General features: G+C 45.0%; 1 protein-coding gene across 1 annotated transcript; it reads right to left on the bottom strand.

Moving 5' to 3' along the window:
- Positions 1–6,850: 6,850 nt before the first annotated feature.
- On the bottom strand, positions 6,851–15,145 carry aldob (aldolase b, fructose-bisphosphate). The gene is made up of 9 exons (XM_084331556.1): positions 15,019–15,145; positions 14,062–14,174; positions 13,116–13,327; positions 11,637–11,691; positions 11,193–11,353; positions 10,996–11,079; positions 8,861–9,035; positions 8,272–8,471; positions 6,851–7,038 (listed from the first exon to the last, which is right to left on the bottom strand). The coding sequence occupies exons 2-9, from the start codon at positions 14,171–14,173 to the stop codon at positions 6,943–6,945; spliced, it is 1,095 nt and encodes a 364-aa protein (XP_084187682.1). The 5' UTR covers position 14,174; positions 15,019–15,145; the 3' UTR covers positions 6,851–6,942.
- Between the last annotated feature and the right edge of the window lie 969 nt (positions 15,146–16,114).

Raw genomic sequence — 16,114 nt, 5'->3', positions numbered from 1 at the left:
AAGGTGCAGTAATAAAAGATAAACATAAAATACTATACAGAAACATTAAATACTATACAAGAAACATAAAATACTATACAGAAACATGAAATACTACAACAATAAGACAATGTTACAATCCTGTACAATATACAAAATAACAACAATATACTGTACAGAATAACAATACACAAATAACAATCACAGTGTCAGACGGTAGTGGGTGGATATTACACATCAGGATGTTTCACAGTGTGGGAGGAGGGGGAAAGGTGAATTATTAGTGCATGTTCAGGGTGGTGATGGCTCTGGGGAAGAAACTGTCTCTGAGCCTGTTGGTTCTGGCTCTGATGCACCTGTAACGCCTGCCCGATGGCAACAGGTGGAAGCCAGGTTGTGAGCTGTCCTCTGTAATGTTTTTTTGCTCTGTTGAGGCAGCGGGAGTTGTGTAAGTCCTTCGGGGAGGGGAGGGGGCAGCCGATGATTCTCTGTGCCGAGTTTATGACCCTCTGAATCGCCTTTCTGTCTGCTTCAGTGCAGCTGGCGTACCACACTGTTACGCAGTACGTCAGCAGGCTCTCAACAGCAGAGCGATAGAAGGTCACCATCAGCTGCTCCGCCAGTCTTCTTCCTCAGCACCCTCAGGAAGTGAAGTCTCTGCTGGGCCTTCTTGATGACCGCGGTTGTATTTGCGGTCCAGGAGAGGTCAGCAGATATGAGGGTACAGAGGAACTTGAAGGAGCTGACTCTCTCCACATCCTCACCGTTGATGCAGAGGGGGGGTGGGGTCTGCACTGTTCTTCCTGAAGTCAAAGAGGAGTTCCTTGGTTTTTGTGGTGTTCAGTGCTAGGTTATTCACCGAACACCACAATGTTAGTTTCAGGACCTCATCTCTGTATGCAGACTCATCCCCCCCTGCAATAAGTCCAACCGTCGTGTCGACAGCAAATTTGACGATGATGTTCTCCGGGTGGGCTGGACTACAGTCATGGGTGTAGAGCGAGTACAGCAAGGGGCTCAGCACACAGCCCTGGGGAGAGCCAGTGCTGAGTGTGCGGGAGGAGGAGAGGTGGGGGCCGAATTTCACTGTCTGTTGGTCAGAAAGTCTTTAATCCAGGAGCAGGTGGGTGTGGGGAGGCCTAGATCCAGCAGTTTGGTCACCAGGATGTCTGGGATGGTTGTGTTAAAGGCTGAGCTATAGTCAATGAAGAGCATTCTGACATATTAGCTCCCCCGGTGTTCCAGTGGAGAGCTATAGCTATGGCATCGTCTGTGGATCGGTTTGCCCGGTAGGCAACCTGGTGTGGGTCTAATGTGGGGCGGAGGCAGGCCTTGATGTGGTGTAGGACCAGCCTCTCGAAGCACTTCATGATGACAGGTGTGAGTGCTACTGGGCGGTAGTCGTTGAGGCTGTCTGTGGCAGCTTTCTTGGGTACCGGGATAATTTGTGGCAGATTTAAGGCAGGGTGGGATGAGTGCTTGTGCCAGGGAGAGGTTGAAGATGACAGTGACGATGTAGGAGAGCTGGTCAGTGCATGCTTTGAGCACCTTCCCAGGTACTCCGTCTGGTCCAGACGCCTTCCTGGGGTTCACTGCCCTGAGCACCCGCCTGACGTCGTGCTCCTCTAGAGTGAGTGTGGGAGTGCTGGGGGCTGGTGGGGGGCGAGGGGGTGCGGCTGTGCCTGGTTGTGGTGCGGCTGTGCCTGGTTGTGGTGCGGCTGTGACTGGTTGTGGTGTCTCGAAGCGAGCAAAGAAGCCGCTCCTCTGCCAGCGACACATCCCAGTCCCCGGTTGTTGCGTCACAGCCTCTGTAGTTGGTGATGTTTTGTATTCCCTGCCACATCTGGCGTGGGTTGTTGCTTGAGAGGTGGTCCTCAATCCTCTCTTTGTAGTCCGTCTTAGCTTCCGTGATTCCTCTATTCAGGTCAGCTTGAGCAGCACTGTACAGTTTTTTTGTATTTTAGCTGATGCTTTTATCCAAAGCGACTTACAAGTTCTGCACAACAGGTCAGCAGAAAGGGTACAACTCTGGCAGCTAAGGGTATTGTTTGTCAAACAGTGTCGGACTTGAGTGCTACAGACATGAGTGCTTATTAGCATATTATGTAGTAATATAGGCAAGGTAGATTCCTTAGTAGAAGTGTGCATTTTTTTAAATTTCAGATATAGATTGAAGAAGTGTGTTTTTAGTCGACCATGGAAAATTGGGCTGGATTCGGCTGTCCTGACTGTGGTGGGAAGTTTGTTCCACCATTGTGGAGCGAGGACCGAGAATAGTCGGCTTCTCTTTGATGACCCCTGAGGAGCTCGGATAGGAGTGGGTCTGAGGCGGCCAGCCAGAGGAGGCAGAGCATAGGGGTCTTGAGGGTGTGTAGTTAGAGACCATTGACCGGAGGTAGGAGGGAGCCATTCCCTTCGCTGCACGATATGCCAAGTCAAGGACCTTGAAACTGTTTTGTGAAGCAATGGAAAGCCAGTGCAGCTCTCTGAGAATTAGTGGATCAGTAGATGTGAAAAAGTCACTGAAATTGCCCTGACCTGTACTTTCCATGGGGGGGTGATGATTTATATTTTAGAGATAGTGACCTATATCTTAGTGATGGTGATAGATGTGTTGGTATATTCACATAACGGTGCATTCTCTGAGAGTTTGTGTGCATATGGGGGGGGGGGGTACTTTTCCCTTTTTTTTTTTTTTTTTACTTTCTTAATCCATTGTAAATAATCTGTTTTACTCATGTATGATATTTACAAACATTACCAATGTAAACAAGCCGCTTACAGTCCAGTCACAAAACACAGCAAATACAATAAATACATATATTTATCTATTGTCTAGTATTGGTCCTTGTATCAAAAGTTCAGTCAATCAACTAGAGAATAAATTCTCTATCCTTCAAAACATCTTTATCCCCATTTGTATACGTTTGGATTACAGGTCAGTTCTGTAATGACCCGCAAAATGGCATTCATGGCATGCCTTCTTTCAGTGGTTCATTGTGTTTCCAGTTGGGACTAAATGACTTGCTTTGAACACTGACCAAAAATAACAGTAAATGACAGTAGCTCCATTGTCCAGGACCAATAGGAACAAGGTTTCACACGATGGGAGGTGGATAAGATATCTACGATTTGTTTCGCATCCCAAGCTCCAACAATCTGTAAAGAATAATAAAAAGAAATGTGTACAGAAACATGCCCCTTCCTCTTTCCCCTTTCATATTCTCATCACATTCAATGATCAATACACTGTATACTCAACACTTTTGTCCATTGTTGGCAGGGGTGTAGCTCCAAATTCTGGGCCCCATGAAAGAATGTATTTGTAGGCCCCCAGTGAATGAGAGCGCGCATAAGCGCGCGAGCGGAATTTTTTTTGGCCATTTTTTTATTGATGAAAACGCATAATATGGTTTTTACCTATACATTCGGATCAGCAGTTCAGCACCTGCACTGTTGGTGGGTGAGCCTAGTAAAGGATGTCGCATTGCGTTCATCTTCAATGAATGGACCAATGCAATAGTCTACCAAAGCCCCCCCTCTCTCTATATATATCTCACACACACACACACACACACACACTTCAGAAACAAACATAGTATCAATGAGAGCATCAATATGATGCAGACATATCAAAGTGATGTCTAGTAGAAAAAAAATAAAAATGTTGGGCCCCCCCCCAATGCTGGGCCCTTGGAATCATCCTAAGCTACCCCCCCCCCCCCCCCCCCCCCAGCTACGCCCCTGATTGTTGGTATACATTTTAACTAGCTGTACAATACACAATGAAACAACAAAAAATGTCAAATTAAATGTCACCTAATGGGATCTTTAAAACAGTCAAACCTGCTGTATTGTATCCCCATCCTGGAATAACCGTTCCCCAGTGAAATTCATATCATCAGTGTTTGGAATTGTAGTTTAGTTAATTATATGTTTTTATTTTTTTTGGTCCACTTTTTCTCCTTATTTTCTATTTTTCTCCCATCCCAATTTCGTGTATCCAATTCTCCCCTCCCCTGTCTTGAACGTTGCTCGACTATGCCCCCCACTGGTCGGTTGTAGAGAGGATAGAAGCCTTGCATCACGTGTTCCCTCCGGCACACGAGGAGGCAGCCTGTCACATCTTTTCGCCTGCCAGCGTGGACTCTCATTGGCGAGGTGTAACATGTGGGAGGCTCACACTACCCTCGCCACTTCCTGTCTCTGCTGTGCAGGCATCTCCCAACCGACCTGTAGGGGTCACTGTCCACAACGTCCAATCCCCACCCATCGACTTCCACCCGCTGACTCTGCCAAATGAGCCAGTAGCCGAAGGCAATGCTGAGACTGGGATTCGATACCGGAGTCTCTTGCATTGGTGACGAGCACAATCTCCGCTACGCCACCCAGCCGCTCCAGTTAATTATATGTTAACAACTGCTGCCTGTCCTCAGCCATGGTTCTAGCCACTAAATCAAACAAGACTCAGATTTGATCATTTTCGACGATGCATTTTGGATGCTGTTGGACTACTACTTTTTCTTTTTTTTTCTTTTTTTTTAGCATTTTTACAGCTTTATTGGTCACGCAGGACCGACAGAGGAGAGGTGGGGAGGACATGCGACAAATAACGACGGTAGCTGGGATCGAACCCGGGTCGGCCGCGTAGGTGTGCGAGGCACTATGGTATGTGCCACGAGGGCGCCCCGGACTACTACTTTAACATAATTTTTGTTTGATAAGCGACATTTTTGAGAGTAGTTAAGAATTTACAGCAACTACGGTAAAGAAGATTCCCCAACATGGCATAACATTTCATACCAGAACAAATCTAATGTCAACAGTAAAAATTGTATGCAAGAGCTACACCACTAGGAAAGCTCAATTGTAGCCTATGAACTTGCATGTAGCTTACTGTTGTGTACAGTGATTTGCATTTGGTCAATCTGAAAATAAAGACATTGTTTAACTAACCACTAAATGTATTTGCTGGGTTTTTGCACTTAATATTTTTGACACTTTTACATTATTGACACTTTAGCATTATTGACACTTTAACTTTATTGACATCATTGTACAGTACTTTAACATTATTGACACGTTATTAATTGACATTGCTTGCTGTTGCCTGTCTTCATCTGTGAGGAACAATCACTCTTATCTCAAGGGAAATAATCATATTACGGACATAATAGGCCTTTGTGTGTAATCTTGAAATGTATATTACTTTACCACGCAAACCATCATCAGGGGCCAGCTCTCTTTCTCAGATGCACACACACACAAAGGGAGAGAGATGGGTAATTCACAAAGATTAGATACAATTCTTACTACCTCCACTGTGCTAAGGTGGATATTATTAATTGTGGGGACTATGATTCCACTCCACAAGGCCTAAGAGGCTGACAATTATGTATCTGAGATAAGACTACTTCAGACAAATACATCTTCACCTGGGCATCAAAAACAAGTACATTCGTGCCTTCCCCTGTTAAAAAAGATGGAAAGTCCACCCAGAAACAGAATGCACATTGTGCTACTCCAGTGATCCTGGACTGTTAAGTCAATACCTGTAAACATAGACAACAGTCTCCCCTCTAAGCTGGAAATCAGAGCATCAATAATTGGATGTTTGATGTCATCAAGTAACACCTTTTTGGAGTTGGTTTATCAACAATGAATGAGTGGCCGACATTGTGCCCTCCAATAGTCTGTTTGATCTACTACATCCACACAGGTTTTTTTTTATTAAAATGTAGGGCTTACAGCTCTGAATCTGAAAATGTACCCAAACTTGGTGACCTCATGGAAATTGTACAAACTTTGAACTAGTTATATATTTATATCGATTTACAGTATGTCTACCTACTGCAATCCTAGTGATCATCATAACTACCTACCTCATTAGTCTACCCTCATATGATAGCATGTACAATAGTGATGCATATACCGTATATACATATTTACAGAATATATATATCCATATCTGTAGGAATATACCAGATTATAATTTCTATATATACAGTACCCATTTATAAACCTGCATATATATCCCATATTACTCTGTATAGCATGCACAATAATGCTGTATATACCATATATTCACACACAATGTTTGTACATAACTGCATATAATCCTTAACTGTATATCTACATATCCCTTACTAGTTAAACTGGTGGCCAGTATGACTACCGTAGTGTCTTTATATCTGTATCACAGCATAATTTAACCTTTAGAGGTCAATGGTTTGAGGGTTGAAAACTCCCAAGCACTGCACTACACAAACACCATGTAGAATGCATTACTTTAGATACATCACTACATTCAATAGCAAATCTTCTACTTTTACAACAAACATTGTAAGCTACATTTGATTTCCCTTGTCAGTTGACATTAGCACTAGCATTACAGGAAGTCCACTGAAACTAAACACAAACTCGTTTGGCAAGAGAGTCATCTTTAGATTTTAAGCTGCACTACGGTTTTGGGAGGGAAGTATATAGACATCACTCAAGGAAAGTAGGGTCCCTGGAACACAGATGGTAGAAAGCCACTACAGCCTACATTTTTATTTCACAATAAACGTTTAGCTCCTAATGTTAAATGTATCTTCTCAGCGTACACTTGGTTCACACCAGTTATGAATTTACTCGAGTTAGGCAAACTCGTTTCGTTGCATAACTTGTGCATTTAACCATTTGTTGGAGGTACTGTACATATCATTCGAAACAGTAATTCTAATAATTTCATTATATAGTCATCACGCTCAGCACCTTAATTAATAACACGACAGCTCGTTTACAGTTCACATTTATTTCACGTTTCCACCATTGATTCCATCAGTCCAAACAGAAGCCAGTAGTAGAATAACCAGTAGTACAATAACTGGATTAAGCGGAAGGGCGACTCAGCATATTTAATTTCCTAGTAGTGTTATTTGGTCCGTGTGCATTTTCTTTGTCTCCCGACGTTCAGTGTTTTTAATAGACATAGCTGGCGGTGTACAGGGACTCAATGGAGGACTTGTCAGCTGAGGCAGCGGGCTTGTACTCTCCTTTGGAGGCCTGTCCATTGATCTGAGGAGGGAGGGAAGAGAAACTCAGGTCAAAGTCAAAAAGATAGACGTTAATCATCATTCAGTTGTAAAAGCGTCTTGGAAAACATTAGCGAATAAAGTTGGGACAAAGGTTTGAGAATTATTAATAATTTACTCATCAATAGTGAGTTGGGTAATGAAGATAAAAAGCTTCTTGGTAAATGGTGCATTTATATAGCGCTTTTATTCAAATCGCTTTACAATTTTGTTCCTCACATTCACTCACCGACGGCAGAGGTGACCATGCAAGGTGCCAACCTGCGCATCGGGAGCAATTGGGGTTAAGTGTCTTGCTCAAGGACACTTTCACATGCTGCCAGGGGATTAGAACCGGGAACCTTCCAATTACCAGATGACCGCTCTACCTCCTGAGCCACTGTCACCCCTTCCAACATCAAGCCTCATACATGGCAATCTAAATTGATACAATACACTAGGGGGCCAATATACTGCATCTTACTTCCTCTCTTGAGACACGTTATCCATACTGGCACCAAGTATCGATATGATATACTTTTTTTGCCTGACAATCCTATTTACTGCAATATAAAAAATAATGGAATGAGGTGAACAGACTGAAATCTTATTATATACATATTTTTTTTCTTTTTTCTTTTGCAGATGGTAAAAGTTTTCCGTTGGGGACATAAATGAATAATAAAGGTATCCGTCAGTGTGTGTTAAAGAGGCACTATGCAATTTGTTGTACATTGTTTCATGTACAACTGGTCAGTTTGCAATGCACACTAAAGAATCTGATAAGCTTTCATAATTCCTGCTTTTTTATGGGTACTTTTTCTCCAGTTACAGATTTCTTGCAATATATCGATTATCACAGATATCGTGTCGTGGGGCGACAGTGGATCAGGAGGTAGAGCGGTGTCTGGTAATTGGAAGGTTCCCGGTTTGATTCCCGCTCCTCCTGGGCAGCGTGTCGAAGTGTTCTTGAGCAAGACACCCCTAATTTCTCCCGATGAGCAGGTTGGCACCTTGCATAGTTGCCTCCGCCGTCGGTGTGTGAATGGGTCAAATGTGAGGATCAAATATTGCAAAGCTCTTTGATAATGGCACTATATAAATGCACCATTTACCATTGTGTATCATGATATCATCATTATCGAGGGCCAGATTCATCACAATATCATATCACGAGTTACTCGTATCGTCTTACCCCTACAATACACCCCCCCCCCCCCACCACCACCAAACTCACCTTGGCTCTGGTGCAGAAAGCTTCCTGTGCAGCGGCCTTCTGGTCAGCTTTGCCCTGCCAGGCGGCGAGGGCAGAGGCCTGGAGGGCACGGCCGTAGGAGAAGGTCAGCTTCCAGGGCCGGTGGAGGGGGACCTGGTTGATGGCGTTCAGGTTGAGGGAGGCGTCCTCCTCACTCTGACCTCCAGACAGGAAGCAGATGCCTGGCAGGAGGAGACAACTGTTAGGGTCGTGCGGCACAATTCATACCCTCGTCCTCTTCTACTCATCCACCATGTTCCCCACATCAGACTTAGAGTAGAGTTCTCCCACTGGGAGAGTAGACACATTGGGAGAGTAGAGTTCCCTCATTGGGAGTAAAGTTCTCTCATTGAGAGTAGAGTTCTCTCACCGGGAGAGTAGGTAGACACATTGGGAGAGTAGAGTTCTCTCACCGGGAGAGTAGAGTTCTCTCATTGAGAGAGTAGAGTTCCCTCATCGGGAGAGTAGAGTTCCCTCATTGAGAGTAGAGTTCTCTCACCGGGAGAGTAGACACATTGGGAGAGTAGAGTTCTCTCATTGAGAGTAGAGTTCCCTCACCGGGAGTACTCACCGGGGACAGCAGCAGGGACGGTGCGCCTCAGAGCAGTGACCGTGGCCATGGCCACCTCCTCAGGGGCGAACTTCTTGGGGCAGGAGTGACCTGCGGTCACCATGTTGGGCTTCAGCAAGGTTCCCTCCAGGTAGACATGGTGGTCAGACAGAGCCTTGTACACGGCAGCAAGAACCTGAAGACAGAGGTTTTCGTTTTTTGTATTCGCTTTCATAGAGACAGTGGGCCATCATACCAACTCCCAGACTTGCAAAAGGGCAAGATTTTAGTCCATTTAGTAAACTATAGACATCTCGCAGATTCAGTAGCTTTCCACTAGGGGTGCACCGATCCGACTTTTTCAGTCCCGATACCGATACCTGGGTATCGGCCAATACCGATTGTCCCAATTATTTTTTACAAAAAAGTTAAAAAAAAAAAAAAAAATTATCCACGTTTTTTTTTAATATATATTAAAATATATTTTGTTTTTAAGTATTGTAAAGGATCACAAGTGTGTTTTTGATTTGTTGTAAACAAAGACTGAAAATAAACTTCAATTAATAAACTGTATGCCTCACTGTCACTGTGTGGAAGAGACTGGGATCATTATTTTGTGCAAGGCAACATCAGGCTTGACTTAAAACATTACTTTCCTAACTTAGTGAAACTAAATGTAACAAATTAACAGATATAAATGTACTGAATGGTTCTCATTTTATTTATTATATAATAAAAAATAAAATCAGATAAATATATATATTTTTTTACAGATACCCGATCCAGCTATTTTACTGATATCGGCGGCCGATACCGATACCGGAGCATCCCTACTTTCTACTGAATGCACAGTGCACACATAGGGGTGAAGGGGTGCCCGGGCACCTGCCTTTTTCATTTCTCATTAGAAAGTGCCCTTTTTATGCCACCCTCTTTTTTTTTTTTTTTTTTTTAACTGTTGCATAGATATACTGCCCTGCCCTTCCAAATGAAAGATGTCACGATAGAATCTAAATATTAGGTAAAGAGAGAAATGCCACCCCTCTCGTAAATAATAGGTCCTTCCAGCCTGGATTCGTTCTGACGGAAAACAGAATAATTTTGATTGACAGTCGAGTCTGCCAATTACGTCACACCGCTGGCACCCGCCCTGCTGTTCTTAGCACCAATCGGCAAGCGCCATTAGTTTTTGACTTCCAGAATGTCCTGTGTGCTCATAGATATATATATCTATCTATGTGTGTGCTGACAACAACAAAGCTACAGTGCTAACAATAAGCTATTTGGCTGGATGCAGTCTGGACAGTGGATATACATCAAGACAACAGTCTGTGACTGTGGGACAGTGGACATAATACTTCATCAAGCCCTCCTGACCTGGACCACGTTTCAACTAAACAAGGTAGTTAATGCGGTCTCTCTCTCTCTCGTCAACACAGCGTGTTAATTTCGGCATGCCGCCCGCAGCCGTTGGTCTGGAGCGCATATTGTGTTATTAAAGGGACACTATGTAGTTTTGGTGACATCTATCGGTGAAACTGAATGTACCATAGACTTGTATTAACCCCAAAAATCGGGCTCGCGCACTATGCGCGCTCGCATTGCATTTAATAATTGATGCCCTTTTCTCCTTTCGGGCACCTGCCTTTCTAAAGTCCTGTGCATGTCCCTGCACAGAGGGGAAACTGGTATCCATCTTCTTGTGTCTCTGGAGAAGACTGTACCGGGAGGCTTGTATGCTTTCTACAACGCAGTTGGGCGATTTGCGATTCTGATGTGGCCAGGTCATTTCTGGTCATGAGACATGTGCGCCCAATCCTGGGACCGCAAGTGTCTACACTGGTTAAGCTTAAACGCTCTTTCGAAGTTGGTTAAGGTTAGAGTTTGTCTTAGAGCATGGCGATAGAACGCCTGCCCTTCTTTCGACAGTTAAGCTTAGGCACTCTTTCGAAGTTGGTTAAGGTTAGTTTGTCTTAGAGCAGGGCGATAGAACGCCAGGTGCTTTGCAGGCTGTTCGACGCGGAAATGGGCAAAGACACAGCTCGTCACACTATTGGGCGCACATGTCACATGACATGAATCGCAAATAGCCCAACTGCATTGTAGAAAGCATACGCGCTACCGGGTCGCCTTCAGGGTCAAACGGACGAGCTCACCTGCTCTGTGACATACTGGCAGCGCTGCAGGTCATGGTCTCCATCGGGCAGGATCTCCGGCTCCACAATGGGCACCAGGCCGTTCTGATGAGTAGAGAGTTTGTTAAAATGACCGACATTCTAGGGAGGAGAAAGGCAACTGGTCGCCCCGAATCCAGTACAGAATTGTCGTAGCAGTAGACAACGTGATTGCGCACCTGTTGGCAAATGCTGGCGTATCGGGCCAGGACATTTGCGTTTTCTGCAATGGCGAGGGCCGAAGGGCAGTCCCTTGAGATCTTGAGCACACACCTCCACTTGGCGAAGTCGGCGCCATCCTTCTTGTACTGAGCACAGCGCTCCGAGAGGCCATCCAGACCTACGGACAAAGTATTGGGACTTGTGAATTCCATGGTAGTATTGGATTTTACTGTACGATTAAATGGAATAGCCACAAAGCAAGTCATCCAGTTCGTCGTTTTTATTTCACTCGTGATGAGAATCATTTTCTGCCCGTGTCAGTCTACACCTCTGGCGATTAAAAAAAAATACTTCAGAGGAATCACTTTATGACTGCATCGATTGTGAAAGTACAAAAGGGCCTATAACAGATGAGTCAGTTATACGGATCGTAATCATTGTAGTCCGGGAAAAATGTTTACCTTGTGTGGTTGTCTCCCCGTCCGTTCCGTTTAGACCAGCGGTGCCTTTGTCCACCTGAAGAAAGAAAACCAAAACCGCAGGTTGGCAGCATAGAATGCCGTTCGACCGGCTTTGTTGTTTACGCAGTTACAACCAAACCAGTGAACAGAATGCTTGGCACGCTTTCAATAGAAGTAAAGATGTCTTTTTTTGCATCGAATTAAATCGAGCATCAAGAAAATGGAGACAGAATCATTGGAGTAGCTGAGGCGAAACCTGTACGGATCAAGAGAGGAAGTGAGTAAGAGGGAAGAGAAGAAGAAGATTGTTGTCCGTGTGACCCCATGCTGCGTTTATCTACTTTTGGAAGGAGGACCCTGCCGTGTGCTATAACCCCTGATCGTCCGAGAACCCGCATGTGTATTGACCCCCGCTTGTCTGAAGTCTCTTCTCCCGGATCATCCCCCGCCCATATGAGAACCGTTCTGTGTACCGAACCCGGCTAACGGACCAAGACGCTTCTCTAGAATTACGGACTGGCTGACGATCACACCAACCTCTCCTTTCCCCCTAAACAGCCAATAAAACTGCCGTTAACCTTGCTTCTACTTTGTGCAGTGTGTATTTTGTTAAATCCAATCTGGTGACAGCTCACAACACCCCAGAGTCGGTCACAGTACCTAGTAACTGCCCTCGTACTGGTGCCTTATTTTTGCTAACGAGCGCACTCAGCGCAGACATTTCATTCCGAGGTTCTCTCCACTAAGTCAGGCTACATGCGGTTACGTTATACACAGGGTCAGAACGTTAGCTCACATAATGTAACTTTTTTTTGATGGGCTACAACAATGCAGTGAAGCAAGAGAGAAAGACTATAGCGCAAGACTTATGAACATGAGTTGCATAATTGAATATCGTTCCGTTATCAGAGACACGCAAGTGTCATTATCGTGGCCATGCGCACAATAACAGTCATCTAGCCCAAGCCTAGTGCGCACACCAATTAAAATATTCAGCATTGAGACCTGGAGTCTGGATTAAAGGAACACGCCAACATTCTGGGAAATTAGCTTACCGTCTTCTCCAGAGAGACACAAGAAGATGGATACCCATTTCCTCTCTGTGCATGCAGTAGAAAGCTATCTGGCTGCATGTTAGCCTAGCTTAGCACAACGAATGGAAGCGGACATTACTAGTTAGCCTAGGCATTGTCCAACTAACACCTCTCCCGAAGGCTAACCGGTCATGTCCTATTCCATTCATTGTGCCAAGCTAGGCTAACATGCAGCCAAATAGCCTTCTACTGAACACAGAGGGGAAACTGGTATCCATCTTCTTGTGTCTCTCTGGAGAAGACGGTAAGCTAATTTCCCAGAATGTTGGCGTGTTCCTTTAAATGTAGTCGATGCCCCATGAGCAACGGCTCAACGACTAAGCAAACATTCAGTCGGCAACGTTTTCTTTGCCTCCCGCTTCTCGCGTTTTTGTGGCCTTCTCACCTTGATGCCGACAACGATGCCCTTGTCCTGGACGACCTGGGGGAAGAGCTTGCCGCAGTCCGCCTTCTGGTACAGCGTCTCGTGGAAGAAGATGACCCCGCCCACACAGTTGGAGATGGAGGGATCGACGGAGAACAGGAGGTTACGGAAGTATCGGCGGTTCTCCTCAGTGTTCTCCACGTTGATCTTCCCGAGGCGGCTCCCCATGGTGCCTTGCCAGGGGGGGGGGGGGGGGAGAAAAGGGTTTCAGATGGTTTAAGCGTTGTACACATTTTGTTACACACACAAGACAGCGGAGGCGACCATGCAAGGTGCCGACCTGCTCATCGGGAGCAATTAGGGGTTAAGTGTCTTTGCTCAAGGACACGCTGCCCAGGAGGAGGGGGAATCGAACCTGGAACCTTCCGATTACCAGGCGACCGCTCTACCTCCTGAGCCACTGATGCTTTTCTCCACGACTCATCCTTACTCTCATTTTATAAATTTGCAAAACAAAAAAAACCACACCACTTTGTGGACACGATGTAATCCTCACAACATCCTCTCTACCTCCTCACGCTCAGCTACGGCCACACTCAAGTCAATTTTATATAGCACATCTTAAAACAGCAGTTGACAAAGTGCTGAACAATTTACATAAAATCCAAGGTACTATACTCAACCATATCAAACTATTTAAATTTTAAAACACACATTAAAACTAAGTGGATACTCTGTACAAGGGATTTAGAAGGCCAGGCTGAAAAGATGCGTTTTAAGCAGCAATTTGAAAGTGGCAAGTGACTGCTGGGCAGACCAAATATTAACAGGTAGATTGAGTGTTCTGGTGTTTTTAGCCTTGCTCTGGGAACATCAAGGAGCATTAAGAGGACCTCAGAGCTCTGGATGGGGTGTGGTGTGGTGTGACATGCAGGCCGTGGCCAGGGTGTGGACATGCAGGACTCACCTGTCGATTCGTCTGCCGCCAGGATGCCCTTTCCTGGGGCCACGATCCTCTGTGCAATGTCAGAGAGCTCCTTCTTCTGCTCCGGAGAGAGGGATGGGAACTGGTGAGTCATCCTGTGAAGAGAAACAAAGTCATTTCAGAGGTGATGATGAGATGGTGGAAAACCCTGGGAGAACAAGAGGAGTCTTTGACAATTGTTGGTCCATCTCAACCTCCCGACTCGTCCTCCGTACGTCAACTCTGTCAATATTTGGCTTGCATGTGCAGGCTGAACTTTAGCCCAAAGCTGATAAGGTACTGCCTTCTCAATGGACAAAAATAGGTTCATAGTTCATTCGCTGAGACTCAAGTGAATCCTTAACCACCATGGCTGTGGACAGCCTGTGCCGTTGATCCCTTGCTTTATGCATCAGTTCAGTTCCCACATGGGCTGGCAGTTTACTGAGGATTAAAAAAAATAGTGCTGCATAACACTTCCAGGTGTGGTCGCAGGCGGCAGGTGAAAAAAAGACAAACACGGATGTGAATGCTCTCATCATAACCAATAGGTGCACATTTCAAAATGAAGGATGCAAGGCCTACCATTAAAAACACTCCCCAACCCCCTCCCAAATAGTATAGCACGCGCGTGGACTTGAACTTTGTTTCACTGACATTCAAAAATGTCAAAGAAATAGGCCTAACTCGAGAGCAATCCTGAGATGGAGGGTATCCATTTGAACATAATAGTTCCGCATACTTCATCCATTGAAGCACCACACGGCCACGACAAAACCTTGCAAAATTGCCATCAAGATACACTCAAATCAAAAGTACGATAACTGCTGCAAAAGTGAGCATTTTTGCCAAAAAGTTTAGTTTTTTTTACATGGAAATATTAGACAACCCCACTCCCATAACTAGACAAACTATCAAGAATATGCTGCATGGACCATGCTAAGTTGAAATGGAGCTTACTTGAGAGTAGTGGGATTGTGTCACAACAACAGAGCGGACAGACAGCCTCAGCCTCGCAGATATCAGGAGGACTGGTTGACAACAGGCAGAAACATGAAACAACGCGCTCTTTATTGACCGCTTTCAGTCGAGGAGGAGGAGGAGGTGTGTATCCCCACCAGTACTGCAATTGGTCGATACAGACAGATAGGGGCGTGTTGGTGTCCATCAATGCGCTTTTGTGAACTTTGAGTTCAGTCAGAAACTTTGGAAATGACTTCAACACACAAAAGGAACACAGTGTCTCTCGTCTGAAATCCTGTCGCTATATTAATGTACCTCACGTATTTGATGCATACATCATGGCACAATGCTGATACAATCATCTCGCAGAAAGACTATCTATTGCAGCAAGTTGGAGAGATGTCAGGAGAATGTGACACAACGTTGCAGGTTTCTTTGTCCCAGTCTAGATGTTACACATGTTACTCTCTCTCTGTCTCCCTCTCTCTCTGTCTCACTCTCTCTGTTTGATTGATTGATTGAAAATTGTATTAACAGATTGCAGAATGGGTACAATACAGTAAAGGTCAATACACACAATTGTTAAGGGGATGCAGACCAGAGAAAGACTTTCGTCTAGTTTACATCAGGGTCCCCCATTTTCAATTCATCATAACATGACATACAGGTAGACAGTACTGTTGTATTTAGACATTTATGACATACCAGATCTACAAATACAGTACTGTTTATGTGTACAGAAGGAGTCTAAAAAGAGAGTACATTTGAGGGGGAAGAAACTGTACATTGGAGGAGGTTGGGTAGGTGGGGTGGCGGGGGGTTGGGTAGGTGGGGTGGGAAACTGTACATGGAGGTGGTTGGGTCTCCCCCATCTCTCTCCCCCTCTCTATCTCTGTCTCTCACTCTGCCCCCCCTCTCTCTCTCTGTCTCTCACTCTGCCCCTCCCCCCTCTCTCTCTCCCCTACTGTGTCTGTCTCTGCTCCCTGCACACTCAGTGGATCTGTTTACATTCAGATCAGTTAAATTTCAGAATCCCTTTTATGTAAGCTATTTGTCTTAATAGTCACAATGGCCGAAGAGCAAAACCTATCTG

Source organism: Notolepis coatsorum (genome assembly GCF_963971535.1).
Source record: "Notolepis coatsorum genome assembly, chromosome: 16".
Classification (NCBI taxonomy): Eukaryota; Metazoa; Chordata; class Actinopteri; order Aulopiformes; family Paralepididae; genus Notolepis; species Notolepis coatsorum.
The sequence above is the reverse complement of the archived record's forward strand: the minus strand, read 5'-3'. Positions and strand labels throughout refer to the sequence as shown.